The sequence below is a fragment of the Lutra lutra genome, chromosome 10 (genome assembly GCF_902655055.1).
Source record: "Lutra lutra chromosome 10, mLutLut1.2, whole genome shotgun sequence".
Taxonomy (NCBI): Eukaryota; Metazoa; Chordata; class Mammalia; order Carnivora; family Mustelidae; genus Lutra; species Lutra lutra.
In genome coordinates this window covers 13584470-13610743 of record NC_062287.1, presented here as the reverse complement: position 1 = coordinate 13610743, position 26274 = coordinate 13584470, and the positions used below count along the sequence as shown (strand labels likewise).

General features: G+C 52.4%; 2 protein-coding genes across 6 annotated transcripts in view; one reads left to right on the top strand and one right to left on the bottom strand.

Annotated features, from left to right (window-relative positions):
• Positions 1-1380: 1380 nt before the first annotated feature.
• Positions 1381-25363, top strand: BACE1 (beta-secretase 1). Of its 3 annotated transcripts, none has more exons than XM_047747375.1 (9): positions 1381-2133; positions 15194-15282; positions 16747-16963; positions 17461-17598; positions 18420-18554; positions 19531-19632; positions 19986-20135; positions 20388-20559; positions 23661-25363. In XM_047747375.1, the coding sequence occupies exons 1-9, from the start codon at positions 1873-1875 to the stop codon at positions 23678-23680; spliced, it is 1284 nt and encodes a 427-aa protein (XP_047603331.1). In that variant the 5' UTR covers positions 1381-1872; the 3' UTR covers positions 23681-25363. The 3 variants fall into 3 exon arrangements, with proteins under 3 accessions (XP_047603331.1, XP_047603330.1, XP_047603329.1); XM_047747374.1 differs by lacking the exon at positions 23661-25363 and adding an exon at positions 21211-23573 and having other exon boundaries at positions 1383-2133; positions 16747-16831; XM_047747373.1 differs by lacking the exon at positions 23661-25363 and adding an exon at positions 21211-23573 and having other exon boundaries at positions 1383-2133.
• RNF214 (ring finger protein 214) overlaps positions 25344-26274 on the bottom strand; it is a 44255-nt gene continuing 43324 nt past the window's right edge. For all 3 annotated transcript variants that reach the window (XM_047747368.1, XM_047747370.1, XM_047747369.1), the window contains exon 15: positions 25344-25964. In XM_047747368.1, coding sequence (XP_047603324.1) covers positions 25899-25964 — 66 coding nt within the window. In that variant the 3' untranslated portion in view covers positions 25344-25898. The remainder of the gene's footprint in view (positions 25965-26274) is intronic.

Genomic DNA, 26274 nt, shown 5'->3' with positions numbered 1-26274 from the left:
AACCACCACTCCACTGTTTGCTCTCTAGTATTTATAGCACAAGTACGTGCTATCATCCTACTCAGCTAGCTAGGCTGATCTACACTCCGTGGGAGGGGCGCCTCGCTGGCTCCTGCAGCCAAGTATGGCACTCTTTTGATCTCAGGGTCATCAGTTCAAGCCCCATGCTGGGTGTGGAGCCTACTAATAAATAAATAAATAAAATTAAAAATGTATGAGCTACGCGGGAGAAGAGTAGTGATAATGACCTTCCCTTGGCTAAGCCAAATTCTAATGGGAGTAAGTTCAGCCTGTCCACTACTGTGTTTTCTGTGATTTTCTGTTAGGTTGTTTAAGAAGTTCCCTCTTAGTTTTTATCAGAACTGCTGAATTCTAACAACAGCTTTCCACATTGGTTAAATAATATGTTGATATAATCATACGGCTTTTCTCCTTTAAGCTGTTAGAGCTCTCAAGCTTTTTGTTTGAAGGTCTTACCAGTTAAAGTACAGATACTAGGGGCATCTTGGTGTCTCAGGGGGTTAAAGCTTCTGCCTACAGTTCCTGGGCTCAATGCCCCCCAACCCCCTCCCCCCCCCCCCACATCGGGCTCTCTGCTCAGCGGGGAGCCTGCTTCCCTTCCTCTCTCTCTGCCTGCTTGTGATCTCTGTCTGTCAAATAAATAAAGAAAATCTTTTAAAAAAATAAAAATAAAGTACAGATACTTCTCCAAGTGGCAAGACTTTGAAGCTGACAGCAGCCACTTACCCTGAGTCTGAAGGGCAGCCCAGAAAGGAGGGGGCTCTTGGGGACTCACAGCATTCAAGGTGGAGGTGAGGGCAGGTAGAGTATCAAAGGCACACAGAGATTCAGGTGACAAAAGACCCACAGACTGCAGATTCCTGTGGAGACAAACTGTCCCTGCACTTTCCCCTTTGCACCTTGCTTATGCACTTGGCTGCCTCGAACAGAATACCCTTCTATCCCTCTTACTCTTGCTCCCCCAATCTCTGCTGGTGGAAATCCCACCCATTCTTTACAGCTCAAATTAAATGCTCCTCCTCCCACCCAGCCGGTCCAGATCCCCAGATGTCTCCCCAAATCCTTACTCATCCATGCCACATTGTCTGGTATGGGGCACATGGGTTTTCTCTCTCCAAGTAGCCCCAATGCCTGGAAGAATGCCAGGCATCCAGTGGGTGCTCAATACTTGCAGAATGAAGGAACTGACCGAATGGGAGGTCTGCCGCCACTCTCTCCTACGGTCCCTCCCGCCCCGCCAGGGTCCTGCAGGATGGACTCCACCTCGGCAGAGGGCATCCCAGACCCCTCGCCAACCCCGGAAGCCGGGCTGCCGGCCATGGGAAGACTACACTTCCCAGCGATCCCAGGGAAGAGCGAAAACCCTTTGGCTTTGACAGCCGCCGCCACAAGTCTTTCCGCCTCCCCAGCCTGCCTGGGAGCTGGGAGCTGGGTTACGGTGGCCTGACCAGCACACGCAGCTGCGGCGCCTGGAGCCCCTGCGCCTTGCCCGGCCGCCCGGCCAGCCAGAGGACCGAGAAGCCCGCGGCCGCCGACCTGCCATGCCCGCCCCTCCCAGCCGCCCGGGGGGCCCGAGCCGTCCTCTCCCAGACCTCTGCTGAGGCTGGGCGCCACTGGCCAGATGTAGCCGGCTTCGGATCCGTCTCCTCCCCTCTCTCTCTGCGGATTTCTCCTGTCTGATCCCCACAGCCTGCACCCGGGGGCCGGCGAGGGGCCTGCAGGCTCCGGAGCCCTGATGCCTCTCAGCCCACTGTCCTGAGCGGCCACCACCGGCTCCCGGAGTTGAGGGCAGCAACAGGGCCGGACGTGGTCCCGGAGTGAGCCCAGAGGACCCCAGAGGCCAGGCCCACCATGGCCCAAGCGCTGCCCTGGCTCCTGCTGTGGATGGGCTGGGGAGTGCTGCCCGCCCGCTGCTCCCAGCCCGGCATCCGGCTGCCCCTTCGAAGCGGGCTGGGGGCGCCCCCCCTTGGGCTGCGGCTGCCCCGGGAGACGGTGGAGGAGCCCGAGGAGCCCAGCCGGAGGGGCAGCTTTGTGGAGATGGTGGACAACCTGAGGGGCAAGTCCGGTCAGGGCTACTACGTGGAAATGACCGTGGGCAGCCCCCCGCAGACGGTAAGGTCTCCAGGCCAGCCCTATCCTCCTTTCTGCATGGGGGTGGAAGGGTGCAGCATGCTGGCCCCTGCTAAAATGGGCGGGAGGTGTGGACTGGAGGGACCATCTCCCAGATGTTTTCTCTGGGATCTGATTGGTAGCAGTCACCCCCAAAGTTCCCCTTTCCCACCTCTCTTCCCCCCACAGGCTTCCCTGCCTCCCTCATCTGACTGCCCTCCCCTTGCCCCAGCCTCACTCACCTACCCCTCAGTAAGGATTTGGGGCCAGAGAAACACTCCATGGGAGAGCCTGGCCTGGGGGGAGGGTTCAAGCAATAGGGGCACTGTGAACAGGTGTCAGCCCTGCCAAGCCTGAGTCTCCCAACCCTGGCACTGGGGATCTTGGTCCACCCAACCCTCTCCCCTCCTCCGGTGTTCCGGGAACCTGGGCTTCTGACCAACATTCCCAGCACCCTGAGGACCCAGGAATCCTGGCACGAGTTGGAGCAGCCCCTTGCTCCCACTGTCTGGGCTGGCACGGGGACAGCAAAGTGAGGTTTCTCAGCTCCTCCTGACCTCCACTCCAGCCCAGAAGCCCTGGACAGACTCCTGCTTCCCCAGCCCCTCCCAACTCCTCCCCCTCCCCCAGTGCCTTCTGCACTCCAGCCCCTCCCCCTCCCCGTGCTTCGGAGCACAGGCCGGAGGGGACTGAATTGAGCCTGGGGAAAGGACTAACCACAGCCCAGGAGCCAGAGCCCCCTTCTAAGAATGCGACTCCCTCTATGAGGCGATAGGCGCGGGGGTGGGGGCGGGGGGGGGACGGGAGCGTGGTGGAGTGGATGGAGAAAACACCGCCCGCTGTCCCCATCCTTCCAGTCCTTTGAGGTGGCGGGTGGAGGTTGCACCCTCTGTGCCTGCGTGGGTGGGGTGTTGGGGCTGCCCCCAGGGCACATCTGCCTTCTCCGTGGGTGGTGGGCCTGGGCGCGGGTGGCGGGACGGTTCTGTATGTGCTGGTGTGTGTCACCTTGAATCTGAGCCTGCACTTTGCTGAGCCAACCCCCTCCCCCCCCCCCCCCCCCGGATCTGTGGGATCTGTGTCCGGGAGGCCTGCCCTTGGGAGGGTCTGTGAAGGTGGGAGTGTGTTTACTTGCGGAGAGGGAAGAGCCACACTTCTGTGAACTTCTCAGACAGCTCTTACCCTGGATCTGGGAGAAACACAAACCTCCATCTCCCAATTACCTGACAGAAGCAAGTCTTCCCAGTCCCCACCGCCCAGGCCTGCTTCCCACCTCCCAGCTGATGCAAGGCTCTGGTCTCCCCCACTTCCCCTTCTCTTTCCTGTGTACCTTAACTTCTCCAGAAAGGCTCAAATCAGGGTGATCATAGGCCCCTAGCAGCCGGGACCAACAGGAGGCGAGGTATGATCAGATAACAGGGGGACTTGGAGACCTGAAACACCTCTGCTACCGATAAGTGATGCAAGGACTTATACCCTGGGGCATGGACACACCAAGGGGACACACAAAGGGGCTGTGGAGCCACCTGACAGACCAGGAATTCCAGCACCAACCCACAGCTTTTCCTTTTCTCAGTCGTGTGGCCTGGGGCAAATTCTGGGAAGCTCTCTGAGCTTAGGGCCCTGTCTCCAAAGTGGGAGAAATGGGATCTCCTTTGCAAGGTTCTCATGAGGGATTAAATGGGACTCTGTAGGGGACATCACCTTGAACAATGCACCCAGACACACAGCTGACATCTAGTACATATGAAGTGACTTTCCGCTAACTTCTCCAGCCATGTGTGTCTCTTCTGGGCTATGCAATGAAGCCTAAGAGCTTGGATGCTCTGGACCACCACGTGTCACACATATGGAACTCAGGGGACAGGTACTAGACTTCACTGGACCCCTGAGATCATATGTATATCCCCCGGCCTGGGCCAGAAATTGGCCAAGAGTAATTGCCCAACAAAAGCCAGTTCCTTCCCCTCCCTTCCTAGAAAGGGAAGGTGGGCCTATGGTTCAAAACTGGCCCAAGGAACCATTGCCAGGGAGCCCACAGTTGGAATGACTCTGGTTCACCCTTTGGCTGGGAACCCAAGCCAGCGCCAGCTGTCTGTACCCTGTGGTGACTTTGACTCTCTCCCCAGCAGTCTCGAGAAGGGGGCCCTTTCTGCTCAGCTGGTGGGGCTGTTGTGAGCACCAGATGAGGACCTGGTGGGCAGAGCACTTTCTAACGCCAGGTGTTTAGGCTCAGGGGTTGAGAACTGACCCACCAAGAAACAGGAGATAAGTTTTCTGCCCATAAGGAGCATAGAGCATGGAAGTGTAAGTGCTGGGACAAGGTTATCCAGAGCAGCACCCAAAGGCGGGCTCCCAGACCCTCGCTACCGAATCTATTACAAACCTCTCTGGCCCCATCCCAGACCTACTGAGTTAGAATTTGCCGGCCGGGGGGGGGGCGGTTATCGCTCAAGTTTGAGAAGCACTGATGTGCCGTCGTACAAAGAGTGAGTACTATAGGTGTTCAGGAGGTAAAATCAGGGAAGACCCCCCCCACCGGGGGGGGAGGTGTGCTGTGAGCAGGGTCTTGAAGGATGGCTAGGAGAGGGGAGGCTGTTCCCAGCGGAGAAGTGGCATCCCTCCCATCAAACTGTCATTGCACTTAACTCGAATGTCCACTGCTTCCCCACCATTAGCCTGGGTCCCTAGGACTGGAAGCCACAGCGAATGAGAGAATGAGTCGTGTGCATTTGCTCAGGAGACAGCAAGAAACCCAGTTCTGTTAATGCTACAGGTCTGGGTAAAGAGGATAGAACCAAATCACCAGAAGCCTTAAATATGAAGCTCTACGGTTTGGGCTGGGGTTGGCAGATATCAGGGAAAGCTTGAGTTTCTTTGTACTGGGGCTGACATAGAGAAAGCAATCTTTGAGGACGAGACATCTGACTTTGAGGAGGAATGGGACTGAGAGGTACAGGGGTGACGGGCTCTGTCACAGCAGTCCGGGTGTGAGGCACCACGAGGACTGCATGTGGCCGTAATAAGACGGAAAGGGAAGGGAAGACCAGGGTGTGGGAACGTCCCAGGGCAGCCAGACACAGGATTCAGGGACACTGGTGTGACAGGTGAGGAGGAAGGCATGAGATGATTTTCACGATCCTGATCTGGGCTGAACTGGAAGATAACAAGACCATCCGAGGGACCCGGAGAGCTGCCAGGAGGGGTTGCCGGATACAAATACATACCTCATATTTGTGGTGGCAGTTTATGTAAAGTTTTCTAATATGTTCTACATCATTTTCTTCTTGACAGTAATTCCTGCAATATATACAAATGGTCTCATCCCTTCTTGCAAAAGAAATGGGGAGTGAAAGTTTAAACAGTTGGCCAGGAGACGGGCCTGTAAGCTGAGACCCTTTGTCGTCTGGATCCCGGATACTCACCCAGCCACCTGCCTGGGTGTCTGGGGGACAGGAGAGGGAGAAGAGCATTCCTTTTCATTTTCCCATGACACCTGCTCCTGTGTCCCTTACTAGACTTAAGTAGTATTATAGAACATACTATAACTGGTTTTTTATTTGTTTCCCTCCCAGAACATCAAGCTCTTGAGAACAAGTTCTTTTAAAAAGATTTTTTTTTTGCAGTGTCTTATTTGTCTTTCATATCCATGATAGCAGCAGATTCAGAACACGCACCTAAAAAACACTGAGCGAGTGAATAAATAAAATGTAAGACATCTAAATAGAACTCATGGTGGGCAATTCTAAGTGCAGGACTGGCGCTCTGGGAGAAAGAAGCAATTTCATCCTTTTCACTTAAATGAAAGGATATCATCTCATTCTAATGGGATGAGCCTCAGTCTCCAAACCCAGGATAATGATGGCTGTTAGGACTGAAATCTGGTGGCAGTCAATGCAGTGTAGCAAATGCTTGTCGAGCACCTACTGTGTGCAGAAGAGAAAAATAATGTCATTGCCCTCGCCCTTGGAGAGCTCGGGGTTTGGTGTGAGATGCAGACATATGAACAGCTAAATATCATATAAGACCAAAAGCATTTGGTACAAAAAGAAGAACAGTGAGTCTTAGAAGTGCAAAGAAAGAAGCAGTTACTACTGACAGGGTGTTAGGATAGGCTTGCTGAAAAAGGTAGCATTTGAGTATGGCCTAGAAAGATGAGAAAGCTTTGCTATTTGGAGAGTGGGGGGTAGAAAGGCTTCGTGAAGAGAGGATGCACGAGCCTGGCTGAGAAGCTGGGAGTTGCGGCAGTGGTGCTGGGAGGTGGAGTGGAGGTTGGGCTGTATTCTGCAGGCAGGCGAGAGTTCTTTGAGTATATGAGAAGGGCAATGGTCCAGTATCGTTCTGGTTCGAGGAAAACAACTCTGGGTGGAACGTAGCTGGATAGTCTAGAGCCCAAGACTAAGACCTGACTCAAGGCCCAGGGGCCTGAAAGATGCTGATGGCAGGGAGGACAGAAAGGATGGGAGGTCCTCAGAGATCCAGCCTTCACGTGGAAGTTCAACCAGGAGTTCTGTGCTCCTGGGGAGGGAGAGGGAAGAGAAGAGGTTGTTGGAACACAACAAAAGGAGCGAACTTTTAAAGCATAATATAGGTTATCAAAATCTCATGCCTATGATTCTGCTTTAATTGCAAGGGATAAGTACTAGTGTGTCCTTTGGTGGAGGGTGGGGAGGTAAGGGAACTGAGGCTCAGAGAGACTAAGGGGTTTGCCCAAGGACACTCAACTAAGGAAAACAGAGCCGGGGTTCAAATCTGGGTCTTTGGATTCCAAGTCTAAATACTGGGTTCTTTCTTGTGTTCTCTAGTCTGGGACATGTTGGTTGCCTTTGAGATGCCAGTGGGCCATTCTTGTCGATGGATCCAGCAGCTAGCTAAGCATGGGGATCCGGAAACCAGGAGAGATGTTAGGACTTGACAGGTAGACTCTGGAGTCACCTGCAGAGATGGTTTGGAAACCAAGTTCGCAAACGGGCTTGTTGTTTGAGAGAGTGGAGGAAAGTGGGGGGCAATGATTAGGGAAAGAATGTTGAATGTAGACTGGGACTCAATGGTGCAAGAGAAAATGATCAGAGAAGTAGAAAAATGAGGGTTCAGGGTACTGAAAACCAAGAAGAGCCAAGTGGTTTTCCACCCCCTCTCCCTCAAATGGTTTTCAACTGTGATTTGTGGGATTCTATAGAAGAACCTCAAGGATGAAGGAGGTTAGGAAGAAGGTATGAGGCAAGACTTTGGACCTTTCATACCTCCCATCACCAAGCCCTCCCCCTTCTCCCTGCTTGCAAGTCAACTTTTATTGTTTTTGTATAGTGGAATTCCAGATCCTTCCATCCTTCCATCCTTCCACCCTCCCTTCCTTCCTTCCTTCCTTCCTTCCTTCCTTCCTTCCTTCCTTCCTTCCTTCCTATACCAAAAAGGTTGAAAACCATTGACCTCAAAGAGCCACTATCCAAATTAGACAAAGCAAGATGAGACAAGATCCCACTTCTAAGTTGCCCACCTCGTCCCTGAGACTGCAGCTCCCCGCAGGTTGCACAGAGGGCTTTGCTAGGACCCTCACACTGTCATTTCACACACTTCTCCTCTGCCTCCCCAAGTCAGGAGAGGAAGAGTTCAGCTGTGAGTGGGGGTATGGGAAAGACTGGGACCTCCCACTAAAGTAGGTCAGGAACCCTTCTTGGGTATCTCCAATAAAGATCTAAGCAGAAAATTCTGGTTGAAAATCCAGGGAGAGAAACATCTCTCAGGGAAACTGCCATGTCTGACCACTAACTTCTCTTCTGGGAGCATCTGTCTTTGGGGCCTGGGCAGTGGAGAGGTCTGGGCAGGAGCCAGACCCTTTTCCCAGTCCGTGAGCTGCCCGGAGCTGCCCCAGGCAGGATGGGCCCGGAAGGCTGGGAAGCATTTGCTGACGCCACACGCGCAGCTGCTGTAGCCAGTGGTTCCTGAGAGGGAGGCAGTGCTCCCTCTGAGGAGAATGGGGAATCAGGACTCCCTGGGCTTTTTTTCTCAAGATTGTGACAAAACCACAGAGCAAGCTGGCTGAGCTCTGCCGTGCCAGCCTGTCTCCTGTCCGCAGGTCTCCTGGACTGCTAGCAACCTGTGGCTACTCTCTCCACTGCCCACCATGCCCCCCACCCAGACCCTGTGTCTGGGCTACACTGGCCTCTCAGAGCTGGTGAACACCACCAACTCTTTTCCAGTGCCTGTAGACTTTTTGCCAAATGGCACGAGGCATGAGCGATGGCATCTCCCAATGGCTCAAACAAGCCTGTACCGAGCATGACCCAGGTGCCCTGGAGGAGACTGGGCTTCTGCCAGAGATCAGCTATGTTTTCAACTGAGGACAGACCAAGAGAAGATTAAAGCCGCCGCAACCTGTGCACAGGGACACGGTTAGACAGTAGGAGACACTTGCTGTCTGACAGTGAAAAGCAGGGTGCCAGTAGCTGCTGTGAGACCTCACAGACTGGGGGTGCCCGGGCAGGTTCTGTGGAGCCTGCGGGCACTGGGGAGCTGTGTGAAGAGCCACCGCAGGGAGGGGACAGAAACCAAGGAAGTAAAACCTCTTCTCCAAAAGAACAACTCTTGTTCTTTTCTCTTTGGTACGTGGGATCCTGCGTAAGGTTGGAAAAGGGTTCTGCTGCTTAAAAAAAAAAAAAGAAAGAAAAAAGTTTGGAAAACCATCATTGTAGATCTGTTCTTTAAGAACAGACATGGACATTTTTGGATTATTCACATCCATCATATCATCTGAATAGGAAGCCTTAATAAATACCATTTGAGCTGGGTTTGACGCTGGAGGACATGCAGCATCCTGTCTAAGAGGACAAGCAAATAAGGTTTGGGGTGACCCTGCCACCTTAGAATTCCCTAAAAACAAAACAACCAGGGAGCCTGCTTACCCCCAGGTATCCGTCATCAGCTTCAGCCTGGAGAGAGAAGTGGAAGGCAGAGGATCCGTCTAGGGAAAGGATTTCCAGTGGGTCAGCCGATTTGGTCCAGGTGGAGGGAACCTGGACGGGATCCAACCACTGGAGTCAGTTGGAGGCAGGAGCTGTGTGCTCTGTTGGCCCTGAGCCTCTCCCAGATGCTGACGTTAGGCTCCTCTCGTCCTTCCTTGCCCCCTTCTCTCAGCCTTGGGCAAGCTCAGGTCTGGGGATATCCACTTAGGAAAGCAGGTGAAGCTGACTCGAGGCTCTGAGACCAAGGAAGTCCTTGGTCTAAGAACCCGCGTGGAAAATCCAGCCAGTGTCGTGGCTATGGTGGGCATCAGTTATTGTCCCCATAGACAGTCCCAGATTAAACCACCCATCTGAGGCACGTGGGACTGCGAAGGAATAGCTGAAGACTGTAGGGTCACAGGGAACTGCAGGAAATCAGGCAATTACTGTCAGTGCAGGAAAAAAAATCATTATGGAGCACCTGCTGAGGGCTAGGGATGGGTAAGATAATAAGGGTACAAACATGCTCCCTACCCTTGTGGGGCTCATAGTATGGGGGACAGACATTATATAAATGGTTAAAGATTTTATTTGTTTATTTGACAGACAGAGATCACAAGTAGGCAGAGAGGCAGGGAGAGAGAGAGGGGGAAGCAGGCTCCCCGCTGAGCAGAGAGCCTGATGCGGGGCTCGATCCCAGGACCCTGAGATCATGACCTGAGCCAAAGGCAGAGGCCCAACCCACTGAGCCACCCAAGTGCCCTACATAAATGGTTAAAGGTTTGATGAGTGATATACAAGAAGTACAGTGGACCTGCAGGAGAAGGCACCTTATCTAGACTAGGGGAGTCAGGGCAAGACCTTTGGGAGAAAGGATATTTACACTGTGACTTGAAAGATTACTAGAATTAGCCAAAACAGAATATTCCAGGCATAGGAAAGAGCATACACAAAGGTGCAGAGCTGAGAGCATCGTGCTTTTGAGAAGCATGGTGAGGGAGGGGGAAAAGTGGTGAGAAATGTTCATTGGAGTTGACCTATGGTAGGTGAGATGCCCCCAAGGACAAGGATTTCAAGACTGAATTTGGATGGTGAATCTGGGATCTGATGCTATGTAACAAACTACTCTGAAACTTGGTGGCTGGGAACAAGAGTCACAGTGGTTTCCAGGATTGTGTGGGTTCGCTGTGGCTCTTCTCCAGGTCTTATCTGGGCTCACTCACGTGGCCGCATTCAGCTGGGGGGTGAGCGGGGGGTCCGTTGGACCTCTTTCTCCATGAAGGCTTTCATCCTCAAGGAGGCAAGATGGAGCTTCTCCCGATGAGTCTCAGGGTAGCATTCCAAGAGGAATCCCCAGGGCGCAGGCCTTCCCCAAGCCTCTGCTTTCCTCCTTTGCTGATGTCCATTGGCCAGAGCCGTCACATGCTCAAACCTAGCGTCAACGTCAGGAGATCACACAAGAGCCTGGATTCAGGGGTGTGTGATTCCTTAGTGTAGCAATCTACCATATACTTCCTCTCCAAGTGAGATACCCGAGGTCAAGGACATGAAAGACCAGATATGGAGTTGCCTAGAACCCATGGATTCCTATCCAGCTGTGTGGATCATTTTGTAGAACGGATCAAGTTGCCCACTCATTCCAGATGTCAGTTCCTTCTCTATAAAATGGAAGAAAGCCTTCTACATCTCAGCTTCAGGTAAAAGGCTTGCTAGACAAGTGTGTAAGAGCTCTTCCCCCTTCAACTCAGAGGCCCACATAGAAGGAAAGAGACTTCCTCTTTGTTAGGAAGAATTAGAGTTAAAAAGCTCCCTCCTAGGGCCCCAGGATAGGCTATGAAGAGAGGTTGGGATCTTAGTAAACTAGAGATCTTTCAGAGTTGATCTTTCAGAATCTCCCTAGGCTAACCAAAAGATGACTCCCAAAGGCTCTTTTCATCCAGAATAATCTGAGCTGTCCCTGTCTGCTAGTGAGAGCTGGGACCAAGACAGGTGAGATTTGGGGAACAAAGAGTTAACCCAGAACTCACTGGCCGCGCACCCATCCACACACCCATCTCATCACCCAAGATCTGTTGCTGAAAACTCTTCCAGGGGAGCCCGGCTTGCCAAGTGAAATGGGCAGGTGCACCTTTCCCTAAGGGGCTTATTAGCACTTCCCAAGAAGTCACCATCCCTCAGAGGCCCCCAGGGACACATTTGTTTGTTAAGTGATTGGCTGTGACCTAGCCCTGACCCTGGGTTGTGATCCTCTGGGGATCTAAATAAAGAGCTGCAGAGACTCCCAAATCAGCCTGGCCCCAAGGGATGGAGAAGAAGACGGCTCCAGGACCCTAAGTCTTGCATCCCCTTCCCATGTCAAACCACAGCCCCAGTGAAGGGAAGACAGCTCTGAGCTAAAACCACACCTCAGAAGGCCCACAGCTGGGGAGTCCCTGAGGATCTCTGCCACCCAACAAGCACAAAAGACTAGCTCTTTGTCCCTTCTGCCAGGCACCGTGATACCCACTGGGGATACAATGGGGAATTTTTAAAAATTAGATACAAGGGAGGTGAGAGTTAACGTGAAGCTATAGAGTGACACATTGTATGGTAGCATTTTCATAAGCGCGTCTGACTTGGTCTTTCCCTCTTACAAAGTCGTCCCTTCAGAGCTTGGACCGCGGGATGGTGGGAGATGAGTAAGACACACTCAACGGAGAGGAAGTGGTCTGGGCAGAGCGAATGGCCTTCAGGGGGAGGACTGTGGCTGGTTTGAGGACCTGTAAAGAAGCAGGTGTAGCCGGTGGGCAGGAGTCTAGGCGTAGAGAACAAACTAGGCTGGGTGTCCAGCCATGACCCGATAATGAAGGGCCACGTAGGAAATGCCAATGCTTTAAATTTTTATTTTAGTAGCAAAGGAAAATGATTGACATGGAAGGCAACATGGTCAGATTTGTACCTAGAAAAGACCACCCCAGCCGCAGCGCAGAGGCAGGTTGGAGAGGTCAAGGGTGGATGGACGCTGCCAAGGCTAGTCGAGAAGCTGTTGTGATAGTCCAGAACGTGGCTCAGGGCGGCAAGGGAGCTGGCCAGAGATGAGTACATTCACGAGACTTTTGAGAAGGTTAGTTGGACAGGACTTGATGCATCGGGTAGAGATGTGAAGAAGAGGAAGGTGTTAGGATGTCCCCCCAGTTGCTGACTTACAGAACAGATGGACGGTGACGCCATCCACTGACACAGTGAACACTGGGAAAAGGCAGATGGGCGGGACTGTGGAAGGTCAGCTTTGGACATCCTGATTTTGAGGGAGTACGCTCTGTGCTTCTGGTGCTCCAAGGGGAGGAAAAGGGCTTAGGGCTCTGAGCTTAGGAGTGATGGGCTCGTAGGGGATCCTTGGAGCTGTGGCCACAGGGGAGGTGGCTGAGGGAGAGCAGAGCCTAGCCTGCAGGGAAGAGGGCTGAAGCCCGAGCCTCGAGAAGGGAGCCTGCAAAGCAGACAGAGGAGATCTGGTCAGAGCCGTGGGAGGACACCCACAGGCCAGGGGGACAGGGAAGAGTGTTTCTGGGAGGGAGACGTCCTCACAGGCAGAGGAGGACTGATTTGAAAATGCCTTTTGTATTTGGTGACATGACGTCTCTGGTAGCTGTAGTAAGGGCTGTTTCATAGTGGAGGGAGGGGCAGCGGAGAACCGGCTTTGGGATGGATTGAGGAATGAGTGGGAGGTGAAGAAATGAAGACAGCTTGGCTGAGAACTCGGTTGTGAAGGAGGGGAGGGGAGCTGGAGGTGGAGGTGAGATTGAGGAAGGTTTTTAATGGACAGACTTGAGCATTTGTAAATGCCAACAGGAGGAACTCAGATCGGGGTGGGGGGCAGAACGGCTTCGAATCCCCTGGAGGGAAAGGGTGTAGTTCCCAGGGTCGGGCACCCACCCAGAGCAGAGAAAGGACGGGCGGACAAGGCTACAGGCAGGTTGCAAGGACTGGCTGTGAGGATGAGGGAGGCCCCCTCTGAGAGTCTGTTCCGAGCAGTAAGAGGCCAGGCGGCCCCTGCTTATGACCACTAACCCTCCTCTTCCAGGCTGCCCTTACCTGCCCTGTGTCAGGATGAGTAGTGGCTCAGCTGCCTAAGGCCCCTGCCCTGGGACAGGCCTCCTTGGGAGCCGGAGGGGGAGAAAACCTGCCCGGGGCTGGAGTAAGAAATGTTGGAAGGATGAGACCAGGAATCCCTTCTCCCAGAAGCCAGGAGCACTTTGCAAAGAGCAAACAGACAGCTGGCCATTTGCTCAGGAGGGAATCTCAGCTGTTTGTTTTGGTTTCTCATTTTTGGGTGGTGGGTGGAGAGGGGGTGGCGGGCAGACAGGGCCTGAACTCCCAGTGTCAGAGTGGGTGGGCTTGACCTGCTTTGAGGAGGAGGAAGTGGGAGGCCTTCCTCAGCTGAGAAAGGCCGGGCCTCCTGGCTGGGAGTGGTTTGCAGGAGGGGAGAGTGGTGGGGAGGCCTGGACCAGCTGGGGCCTCAGAAAAAAACCCTGTGCCAGAGCGAAAGGTGGTTGTGTTTTCCTGGAGCCTGTCAGGCACACGGTCCAGGGAGCCCTCTCTTGCACAGCCCTGGGGACCCTCTTTATTTGGGGTCCAGTGAGAGGAGGGATCCCTGGAAGAATGAGGCCAACCCTAGGGCTGGGAGCAGAGTCCTGGCAGGTGGGGGAGGGGGTGCTGGGACGGGGGTGGGGGGGCCTTTTAATCATTAACCTGGTGGACTGAAATCTGAGCTTCTGTGCCTCCAGCTCTATTGATTCTGAAAGCACAGCATCTGGAGCTGGTGGCCACTCGGAGACCCTGGAGAGGGCCTGGAGTAGAGACAGGGAAGAAGGGCAGGCAGGCAAATGGGAACCAGGCCAGGAGTAGGGGGCTGGGGAGGAGGGCGGGGGGGGGGGGGTGGTCAGAGGTCTGGGCCACCATGGGGAGGAGAGGAGGTGCTTTGGCGGGGGGGTGGGAGGCAGGAGGCCCTCGCAGGCATTGGGGGAGGTGCCATCTGCAGAGCCGCAGGGACCACTGAGAGCAGGAAGGAGCCCGAGGATCTGGCAGGGAGGAGGAAACTGAAGCCCAGAGAAGCACAGTGACTTGCCCAAGGTGACAAGGTCAGAGCCTGCACCAAAACTGAGGTCAGCTGACTTCACTGCACTGAGGAGAGAGGACGAGGGAGTAAAAGGGCCCTGAGGTCAGGGTAGCCGCTGAGCTGATGGGCATGAAAAGTCAGCAAAAGAAGGCTGAATTCTCAGGGTTCCAGGCTTCCGAGGACAGGGACATTCCCTCTTTTTGCCTGTGAGGATACTACCGGCATTCAAAACATGGCTCTAGACCGACAGAGGGAGGGATCAGGCCATTGAAGGAGAAAGGAGGGTCAAGAAAGAAGAAATGCTAGAAGGAACTGCACAGCAAGGGGCACCGGGAAGACACCTATCCGTATCCAATTTAGCCAAAACCCAGGACCCTGACAAGATGGGTTTTCACCATGACGGCAGAGTGGGCTCCTGGCTCCCTCCTATTTTCTGATAGTAGGACTCAGAGGACCATGTCACCTCTGAGACAGGAGGGGAGCCCTTCGTGGGGAGCCACATTCTGGCAGGCAGTGTCAGAAACATGTGGCACCTGCAGGCCGTCCTGGTCCCTGTAGCTTCCCTGGCCAGTGCCAGCTCCTAGAATAGCATTTCCGAGCTGGACGGGGATGCGAGCCCAGCTGCCCGCTGGGTGATATGCCTCCTAGGAGGACCAGAGGAGGGAAGGCATGAGCTCGCAGATGGATTGGGACAGGTACCTGAAGTAAGGACAGTCTGAAGGTAGAGAGAAGAGAGGACTGAAACCCACACACATGCAGAGATAATGCGGCTCTGACAACACAGACAATGTTAGGATTCCACAGGGAAGCCAGGAGCAGGCACAAGGCCATGCTGAGGGTGTCCGGGGATGCCACATTCTGTCTGTGGTCATGGTGGTAGCAGGCACTAGGCTGTCCAGCCCTGCGTCCTAGAAGCTTCTCCCTGGACGTTCCAAAGGGAGACTTTGTTGGCTGTGGCATGAAGGACAACAAAGGTAGTGAGCCCAGAGCCTCATGTCGGTAACATTTTTCTCTCCCCTTTCTCCGACAGCTCAACATCCTCGTGGACACAGGCAGCAGTAACTTTGCGGTGGGGGCTGCCCCCCACCCTTTCCTGCATCGCTACTACCAGAGGCAGCTGTGAGTCCTGGGGAGAGCTAGACAGAAGAACCCTTCCCAAGGATCCGGGGCCCAGAAGGGTCAGGGGAGGGCTTCGGGGAGAAAGACTAGTTCCTCAGATCCTTTCCAAGAAAGAGTGGAAAGGGGGGATTTGAGGCGCTCTACTATGGGAAAGGGTAGGTTGAGGGGCCAGAAGGAAGTTCTTCAGGACTGAGATGGGGCAGCTCCCTTGGGGAGGGAAAGAAGGAAGGAGAGGAGCCCCAAAGCTCCCAGAGCCATCTCAGGGTCTTGTCTCTGCTTGAATTGGGAGACATGGAGACTTCACCCCCACCCCACAGCCCCCACAGGGGCTGTCAGGCATCTGGCAAGACCGAGGCGGTCTAGGCGGAGCAGGCTACTGTGACTGCTCCCTGTGCTGTGCCCTCGCCCAGGGGCCGCTCCTGGTGGCATCACACAGTTCAAGGGACTGGAGGAAGAGCCTTCCATAAGCACCACGGACTGGAGCAGTATCAGGGCCCGACAGCTAAAATGTCTCCCTGCACCACCCAGGGTTCCAACAGCCAGATTTAGCTAACTGGTGGAAGGGAGGGTTGAAGTGAATTTTTAAGGTAAGAGGCATAGAGATGACGTGGGAGCCTCCTTAGCATAAACACAAGAAGTGGCGAGAAGACATCTAATGTCTGAGGCGTCTCTGTGTGTGGAAATCTGTGAGGGGAGGCTTACGTCCCATTCTTGGACTTGTAGGCAGATGCCAAAGCCACCTGCCGCGTCTTCTGCCTTCCGCATCTGAAGAAGGCTGGCCCGGAGCGGGGCGCGGTGAGGACCCAGGAGAGGGATTCATTCCAGCTCCTGGTCCCAGTCCCACCGCTGCCCCCTGCCCCACCCGGCGCACACACAGGCCTGGGTCGTGGTGCCGTGAGGCACAGGTGAAGGTGTCACGTGCCGACAGGCCTGGTCCACACAAGTAGTGTGTTAATACTTACCTGCTCTGCTGAGATGCGGTGCCAGCTCTTTCATTGGAAGAACTTGCTGTAGAGGTTCCGCGTTCCTCCCGCCTGGTACTTTCTCTACCACTCAGATGGTACCACCAGGTCCCAAGGCAGCGACAGTCAAAGGCTCCTTTTCTCTGGGAGCCCGATGAAGCCGGGGGGAGGAAGCGATGCCGCTAGCTGTCCCTCTGCGGCCGTGGCCACAATACACAAAGCCCAGGCTTGTTCCACGCAGGGCCTGAGCTTCAGATCTAGGGATAGGAGCTGTGGAGACAGGACGGTGAGCCGCAGCAACAGCTCCCCTCATCTGTTTGCAAGGTTACTCTATGTTCTGTTCTGGGTGATGGATCTGGGATGTTCTACTGAGCAGCCTGAAAGCATCTTATCTTATGTGGGATACCCCTGAGATATGATGAGGCCTCGCGAGTAGGTTAGATGCTGGGTCCCTGTGCCAGGGTCGTGGCACGCCTCCACAGACCTCTCCTCCTCTCCACAGGTCCAGCACGTACCGGGACCTCCGGAAGGGCGTGTATGTGCCCTACACCCAGGGCAAGTGGGAGGGGGAGCTGGGCACCGACCTGGTGAGCATCCCCCACGGCCCCAACGTCACTGTGCGCGCCAACATCGCTGCCATCACGGAATCAGACAAGTTCTTCATCAATGGCTCCAACTGGGAGGGCATCCTGGGGCTGGCCTATGCTGAGATCGCCAGGGTGAGAGGAGCGAGGCCAAGCCCTGGACACTGTGTCCGCACTGCACCCTGCATGTTACCAAGGGATGGGCTTGGAGAGAAAGGGAATTGACTAAGGGAGGGACACAGATCAGCCTAAAGGATTAGTTAGTGGGGATAGGGTGGCAGTCTGAATCCCGTCCCTGCAGAGGTCAGGCCTATAGTGAGGGATGCTGTGACAGGTATAAGATTAGGCTCTGGTTTCTACTGACTCTCAATATCTTAAGAATAAGGGAGCCCCCCACCCCCAGACCTGAAACAGGTTAAGCATATGGGGATCAAAGATCCTATAGATCTTTCCTGTTTGCACTGCCAGTGTCTCTTGCTAACCCTCTCTCTGCCTATCTCAGTACTTCAAGATAGCCTTTGCCAAGGAACATCCCCCGAGTTTTGCTTTTGCCTTCCCGTTTAGGCAGGAAGCTGGCCTCTCCATTAGGGCCCTCTGTGTGAGGCTTCCCTCTTTGTCTGTTTCTGCCACAGCCCGATGACTCCCTGGAGCCGTTCTTTGACTCCCTGGTAAAGCAGACCCACGTTCCCAACCTCTTCTCCCTGCAGCTCTGTGGCGCAGGCTTCCCGCTCAACCAGTCGGAAGTGCTAGCCTCAGTTGGAGGGAGCATGGTGAGTATGCCCTAGGAGAGGACAGGTTCTAGCCCTGGGAAGAGGGTTGGGTACCTCCCCCCGACCCCCAAGGCTGCAGCACAGTCTTGGGCTCTGCTACTTAGAATCAAGAGAAACCTCTTTAAACTCGCCACCTCCACTTTTCTTTTCTATCCTTTTCTTCTTTGCATTATCTAGGTACCTATGGTAAACTTGGAAAGAATGAGATTAGGGAACTTCAACGGAAATGTAAATAAGACCTCTGGGGCACCTGGGTTGCTCACCGAGCCCCATGTCAGGCACCCCGCTCGGCGGGGAGTCTGCTTCTCCTTCTCCCTCTGCCCCCCCACCCCATGCTCTCTAATAAATAAATAAAATCTTAAAAAAAAAAGACATCTCAAATTAAGATGATTCAGTCTGATGAGCAGAAGGCAGCAATGTAAGGAGTTTAAAAGTCTATTTATTAATTAATTAGGATAACTGGTGAATGGTTCTCCATCTCTAACACACGGAGAAAATAAAACTTGTAAAAGAAGCAAATAATCATTCATTTAACATTTATTGTGCCAGTTTGGATTTAAATAACTTTATATTGAGGGCTGTGAGACTCTGAAACAAATAATTTAAAATCCTGTAAAGTCCTCCCCTGATATATTCTTAACACATTTAAAAAACTACAAATCACTTTGGGACAAGATTTGATCAGAAGAAGGAAGATAAGAAAGGTGGCCTGTGAAGGGCTTTGCTACCCCCCAGAAATCTCTGATCCCATTGTTTGCTCTCTGGGTGACTTGCTGTCCCTCTGTGCCGGGACACGGGTACCTGCCTCCCTTTGTCTCCAGATCATCGGGGGTATCGACCACTCACTGTACACGGGCAGCCTCTGGTACACACCCATCCGGCGGGAGTGGTACTACGAGGTCATCATTGTGCGGGTGGAGATCAACGGGCAGGACCTGAAAATGGACTGCAAGGAGGTACCACCATCAAGGGGGGCCAGGGAGAGGGAAGGGGGAGGCAACATAGGATGAGGTCAGACCCTGAGTTATGAGGTTGGGAGGATGAGGCAGAGGAGCAGGACCTGCAGAAAGAGTTGGGGGCTGAGCCCAGAACAATCGGGAGCTTAATGGTAACAGTAACACAGCAGGACCTGAGGTTGGGGGCTAGGGACTGGCAGGGCACTTGCACGGGGACCTTGTGGCTTATGGTCTGGTAAGGGAAAAAAGCATGTCTGGGCTCCAGTTACCACCTTGCTGGGCGGCCCTGGGCAAGTCTCGTGCCTGCCAGCCAGTGTGGAATGATGCAGGGGAAGCATCTGGCTTTGGAGCTGGAAAGACCTAGGTTTCTAGCTCTGCCATTTACTGGCTATGTGCCCACAGGCAAGTTACTAGGTTGTGTTTCAGTTTCCTCATCTGCAAAGCAAAGGGAAAAACAGCTTTTCCAGAGATTGTGGTGAAGACAGAAAAATAAAGTGTTTCTCCCAGTGCCTGGCACACAGCAGTACCCAATAAACAGCAGCTCAACCGTTTGGGTCTTCCTTACCTAGATTCTTAATGTATGTTTAATGAGAATATTAAAGAACTATGAAAAGTTAAAAGCACTATACAAGGTAATTTTATTTTCAAGATTTGGAGAATGTCTGTCTGCCCAACCCAAGATACTAAGAGTTAGCATGGTTAGAATGGTGCCGTGCCGGGCACCATTCTAAGCGCTCCACATGTATTCATTTCATCCTTATAATAACTCTTTGAGGTAGGTGCTATTATTATCCTCATTTTAAAGATGAGGAAACTGAGGCACAGAGGCTGAACAACTTGCCCAAGGGTATAATCCTAAGAGAAGTGCCAAGCCAGGATGCCACCCTAAGCAGTCAGATCTACCCTTATGATTCCGGCCAGAGCCCAGCATCAAAAAAGGCTTTTGACTCTTCTAACCCTCCCTTCTCCATCCTAGTACAACTACGACAAGAGCATCGTGGATAGTGGCACCACCAACCTTCGTTTGCCCAAGAAAGTGTTTGAAGCTGCCGTCAAATCCATCAAGGCAGCCTCCTCGGTCAGTGGGACTCAGGGCAGGGGTACAAGAGATGATACAGTGTCCGAGGAAGTCCGTGAAGGTCACAGCCCTCAGCAAGAGCCAAGCTGTTTACCCTTAGATCCTTATACTTCAATGTCTTCAGAGCGAGTCTTTGACAGGCCTTGGTGTGCTCATCATACAGGCCCCCTGGTACAGAGTTTTGGCCTCACTCTCCAGCTCTGTTCCCCTAATTCTTGGGTTTCAGTGTACTTTTCCCTAGTTTGGACACTCCATAGAAAAGCAAAAAGAGGGCCCAGTGTTATCTGAGAGCAGGAGAAGTGAGATGGCAGAAGAGGCGGTTTCCTCACTGTTACCCTTTCTTGACCACACAGACGGAGAAGTTCCCGGATGGGTTCTGGCTGGGGGAGCAGCTGGTGTGCTGGCAGGCAGGCACCACCCCTTGGAACATTTTCCCGGTCATCTCCCTCTACCTAATGGGCGAGGTCACCAATCAGTCCTTCCGCATCACCATCCTTCCACAGGTGTGTCCCCAGTCGGAGTCGGTGGGGTCCCAGGAAGAGGGCAAGGTTCCCACGGGGAGGCAGGGAGCCAGTGTGTCTTCCCAGAAGGTGGAAGACAAGAGAGCAGTGTCCAGAGGCACAAAGCAAGCCCACGGAGCTCAGGGATGGTGGAGGGAAGAGCACCCCCTAAGCACAGATCCCTAGAAGGCTGGGGGTGGGGGGAGACATGGAGAGGGGAGGACATCCTCTCCCTCTCGGACTGCTTGTCCTTAGCAATACCTACGGCCAGTGGAAGACGTGGCCACGTCCCAAGATGACTGCTACAAGTTCGCCATCTCACAGTCCTCCACGGGCACTGTGATGGGAGCTGTGATCATGGAGGGCTTCTACGTCGTCTTTGATCGGGCCCGAAAGCGAATCGGCTTTGCTGTCAGTGCTTGTCACGGTAAGAGAGCCACAGAGGAGGGTGTGGGCTCGTCTGTGCGTGTTCTCACTGTCCGGCAGTTAGGAGCCCCGGCCCGTCAGTCTGGGAGGTAGTCACAGTTGCCTCAAGGCAGAGTCAACACACTGTTAGAGCTAGCGTCCTGGCTCGGGCTCTGTCCGTGTTGCCTGGCGTGGTGAGGCCTGCCCAGGTTGTAACCTCTGCCGGAGACCCAGAGCCGCCTCAGCCCCTAGGGAAGCTCTAGATCCCTGGGCAGCAGGCCGAGCTGGCAGTGACCCTGTGGGCTGCTACCCGATGGGGTCGAGGGCTCCTCCAGAATGGCGGCAGGGTCTTGCGAGTAGTATCGGCAGAAGCCGGTGAGTGTACTGGGCATACGTGGGGTGTCTTTTTGGTCAACTCAGAAGACTGACCTTTAGGTATCATTCCTACCGCCTGGTTACACAGGAAAGGGTTGTTGCTCCCAGGGCCCTGGGAGGAGACATGGTTCTACCTAGCCCGGCTTCTCTGGCCGGCTCCTAAATATCTCCGAGGAAGGAGGGGCTGGAGCCTCCCCTCGGGCTCATTTCAAGGCCAACCAGGCAGTTCTTTTTGTCATATGACCCAAACTGCTGTGTGACGATGAGAGCTGCCCACTCGCGTTTGACCTTTCCCCAGTGCACGATGAGTTCAGGACGGCGGCGGTGGAAGGCCCATTTATCACCCCGGACATGGAAGACTGTGGCTACAACATCCCACAGACAGACGAGTCGACCCTCATGACCATAGCCTACGTCATGGCGGCCATCTGCGCCCTCTTCATGCTGCCGCTCTGCCTCATGGTGTGCCAGTGGCGCTGCCTCCGCTGCCTGCGCCATCAACACGATGACTTTGCTGATGACATCTCCCTGCTGAAGTGAGGCGGCCCAGGGGCAGGAGACCGAGGTTTCCTTGGGCCGCATCTGATGGTTCACTTTGGTCACAAGTGGGAGACACTGATGGCACTGGTGGCCAGAGCACCCCGAGACCCTCACCTACCCACCAGATGCCTCTGCCTTGACAAAAAAGAAGGAAAAGCGGGCAAGGTGGGTTACAGGAGTGACACCTGTAGGAAACATGAGACGGAAGAAAGAAGCACTCTGGTGGCAGGAATACTCTTGGGCACCTCAGGCCTGAGTTGGGAAATTCTGCTGCTTGACACTTCAGCCTTGAACCTTTGCCCACCGTCCCTTTGGATTCTCCAACCCAAAGTATTCTTCTTTTCTTAGTTCCAGAAGTAGCGGCATCACAGCCACGTCACCCCAGTGTGTGTCTCTCTGCGGAGAAAGGGCCAATGTCGTTTCCCTGCTGGCCCAAGTCAGTAGGAACGGATGCACAGTTTGCTATTTGCTTTAGTAATAGGGACTGTATAAACAAACCTAACATTGGTACAAAGATTGCCTCTTGAATTAAACAAAAAATAATGAGACTGAATATTTGTACAGATGGGGGCGGTTGGAAGAGGAGAGGAGAGGGAGCACAAAGACAGGGAACAGAGGGGATTGGAGCTAGAAAAGGCAGAACCACGACCACTTGCCAGTCCCAGTTTCGGACGGCATCTCCAAGAAAGAAGCCCATCCTGGAAGATGGGTGTTGCTGCCCAGTGTTTTCTTTTCTGTGGTTGGAGCCTGACCAAAAGTGAGTTGAGAAGAAGGGCTTACCTAGCCAAAAAGCTCTTTTTAACTCTCTTAAATGAAAAGTGCCCACTAAGAAGTTCCATCTGACAACTCAATTTCTACCTGAAAGATTGCACTTGTCTCTACCCAAACCCTTTGCCCCACACACGATTCATAACGCTGACATTTCCCACCCCACCCCCAGCGCCCTAGGAGGAAGCAACTGGAACACAGCAAATAGAGCAGGGCTGGGCTCTGTCCTCCTGCTTAGGTGTTCATTCCCTGCCCCAAATCCCTATTCCTCTGCAGCTCTGCAGCTGAGGTGCCGAGAGGGATAGACAGGAGACCTCTCTAATTTAACCCTCACAGGCAAAATCTACCAGATTCACTCAATAGGTACAAGTACCCCTGTGCCTCTGCCCGGATCTCTTCCTGTTCAGTTGAGCATAGCAGTAAGATCTCCTCACGACACAGAGCTGTTTCATCACCTTCTCCCCATCTCCGATGTCACCTCCATTACCTTGGCACCCCACAGTGGCACTAGTATTATACCCAGTGTCCGGACCGCGGGGCTTTCTGGCTCTACCATCATTGCCTTCGGTAACAAGGCTGCTGGAGAAAGGCTGGCAGCCCCAGGGCTTCCGTACTTCCTTCACCTCCAGAGCCCCTCAGGGGAGGCCACCCTTCTCCCCTATTCTACTCTCTACTCCCCACTCCAAATAGTACTTGTCTACCCAGGCTGGTTCTTGGGCTAGGTAGTGGGGACCAAGTTCATTTCCTCCCCATCAGTTCTAACACAGTCAACTCTGATACCAGTGTTAGTGGAAGACGTGATTCTCCTAGTAGACCCACCGGGTACTGTTGCTAACACAGGAGTCAACACACTGCTTCCAGGTATGGGACCTGCCTGCCGAGTGTGGAATTACCTGATGAGGGAAAGGGAAATACAGGAGGGCCTCTGGAGATCCTGGCTTCGGCCAGCTGCCCACAAGCCATAAACCAATAAAAAAAGAATACTGAATCACAGTTCTTTATCTGGGTTCTCTTCATTCCCCTTGCTCTTGGTGCTGCTTTGGACAACTGGGAACACCCCCCTCCTAACCACAAAGACTGTCAGGAAGACTGGAGACTGTTTCTAGCTCGGAACTTCCGTGTAAATAAAACTTCCAGAATTGCTACCATGTAATGAAAACGTCACATTCTGCTTTATAATTTCTTTCCATGTTGGGGAAAGCTGGCTTTTTCCCAGCTCTTTCCAGGGCATAAAACTCAACCCCTTCATTAGTAAGTCCCACTATCCTATTTTTTTTTTTAACTTGTACGTACTTTTCTTTTTACAGTTGCTTCTTTTCTATCCTGAAACTATTAAGTCTAAGTATATATATATATATATATATATATATATATATATATATATATAAATCTTGACAACAGTTTCTTGCTTGTAAAAATATTATATATCTCTATTTTTAGAATCGACTCCTGAAAAGTGACTGTCCCACCTCTACTCACTGCATTAGAGGCCTTTCCCACCAATCTGCATGGCTTCTACCCCTGCAGGCCAGGAGACAGAGGGAAAAGGGAGAACATGGGTGCCCAAAACTTAAATGTTGCTTTCTGACTGATCCCGAACAAGACAGAGAAGAGAGCAACAGTGAGGCCCCAACTTCCACACACCCCAAACATCTGTCCCCCTGCTATACTTGGCTTTCAAGGGGCTTTTACTAGGAAGCTGTTAAGTCCCCTCTCTCTTATTCCTTTCTTCTCTCTATACTCCTTTGGCTTCAAATATTTGTAGAAACGAAAGAGAATAGCATTTATACCCATTCCTAATTTCTAGATTTTTAGGGAATACTGAAAAACACTCCCGGTGGCCTAAAGGCTACTGCAAAGTTGATGAGAGAGAATATCTTTTGATTACAAGAGAAAAAGTAAATGCCCCAAATGAAAAGAACAAAGGAACCGGTCTTCCATTTTGCCACATTTCCACTCATGATAGCTACAAACTGGACATTAATATTTCATTAACCAAAGAAGTGGGTCACCTGACCTCTACAGAGGGGAGAACTCAGGCCATTTCAATCACCCCACAAGATGCCAATGTGGTCCTGGGAAGTCCAGCTCCTGAAAATGAAGCCAGTCAACAAGCCTGAGCAAGTAAGGCAGGAGAAGGGAAAGACTGCATCTAAGAGGCTAATGGACAAGGATGAAGGACAAAGAAGGAAAAGATAAAAAAAAGAGAGCAGGGAATGTAATTAGATCTGAAAAGGAGAGGCTTTGCTACCCTGATAGTACTACCAGTGCCAGGAAGCATTTCCAGGTCACAGAAGGGGAAAAACTGAGCTGTTGGTAATGTAACAACGTCCTTCCCATGGAGCTGATTTTTTTTTTTTTTAATTAACACTTGGTTTCTCCTTGTTTAATTCCAAAAGAGAAGAAAGCTGAAGCCATTTCCCGTAGGAGTACAGATAAAAGGATAGGAAAAGATTCAAAGCTCTCATAGATTCACAGCTTTCACAGGTATAAACCTAAACACCGGAAGTGCTCGATAAGCAGACATGGGAAAGCGATCTTGTTCTAGATAGCTATCTATAGAACAAATGACTTCTAAACTTGAAATCCAACTCCCCTTCATATCACTTTGGCCTCCATTTTTCCCAGGACAGGAAACACGTCCCCCATAATTTTCTTGCTTCAAAAATTAAAATCCGGCATCCCAAGATCATTCTGCAAGTAATTCTGCACAGACATCTCCTCACGCCAGTGCCTGCCTGGAGCTCACCCAAGGTCACCGAACAACTTGGTTGTGAACCAACTGCCTTAACCTTCAGTGGGGACGGGGACTAGCTGAGCAGGAGACCAGAAGTGAAGGGGAAGAGGTGAGGCCTTCACAAGGTTGGTCCGTCAGAGCTTGATCGGAAGCCAAGTCAGTGGCAGCAAGGGACGGCTTGGCCCAGGAAAGATCTGTGGGCTGTGCTAGTTTCTAAAGAGAGGACTACCCAGGAAGTCAGATGGACAGAAGTTTTCGGGACGCATGGGGGGAAATGGGACCCAGTTATGTTGTTATTCTTGGACTGTGAATTTGCTGATGTAAAACGGAATATTCTGTAAACCTAATGTCTATGTGCAAATAATGAGCGTTAACACAGTAAAATATTCAATGGAAATTCAAACTATTAGGGTTACATTTTTTTTTCTCCATCGGTCTCATTTTATCCATTTGGCGTTGAGTGGCTAGAACAACACTGGGGCTTCCGTGGGCTTTCGGTAAGCAAGGCATCTGGTTGGACAGCAGGTGAGCACCAGGGTTCAAATCTGCATACATGAGCCTTAAGAAAATGAACTAGAGGCTGAGCCAAATCAAAGCAGGATGGCCTTAGAGCAACAGCAGCTTCCTAGATGGTTTTTATATTGTACTTGAAAACAGCCCTAGGCAAGAATATCGTAATTTCAAGGGCAAACTAAACATCAGCTAAATCTGCATCCCTCGAAGGAACTGCAAGGGGAGGGGGAGAGACCATTTCTGCATAATATACATACTTTCATTTACGAACATTTGAATACAGACTTTCTATACACACATTACCTATATAATAAAAATGTACATGGCATGAGTATAGGTCACTGTATAAATATAGAGTTTTAGAAATCTTGAACCCGCGCTTCCTGTTCACATCAGTTTCTCCTCTTCTTCCTCCCCAGTCAGGTCCGTCATTTAAGAGTTGGACAAAAGGGACAAGTGTCATTTGTGTTGGTCTGGGCCCAGAATTTGATACACTGGAAAGGAAGAAAGACATATCTCAGGTTTATCTGGAAAGATGAGGGAAGGAGGGGAGAGCGTGCCACCGAGGTTCACTAGGGCTGAGGAAGGCATGACTATGTCAGACAGCCTCTTTCCATGGGGACCAGATGGGCTATTTCATTGGCTCTTACCCCCAAAAGACTCTTCAGAGCAGGGGGATCTATTCTTTTTACAGGGACCATTAACAATTAGCTAAGAATGATATGGCACTGCTTTGTGTCGGAGACCTGGGGTGGACGTTCCCTTCTCGTGATCCATTTAGGCCGAGATGTGTTCCCATCTCCA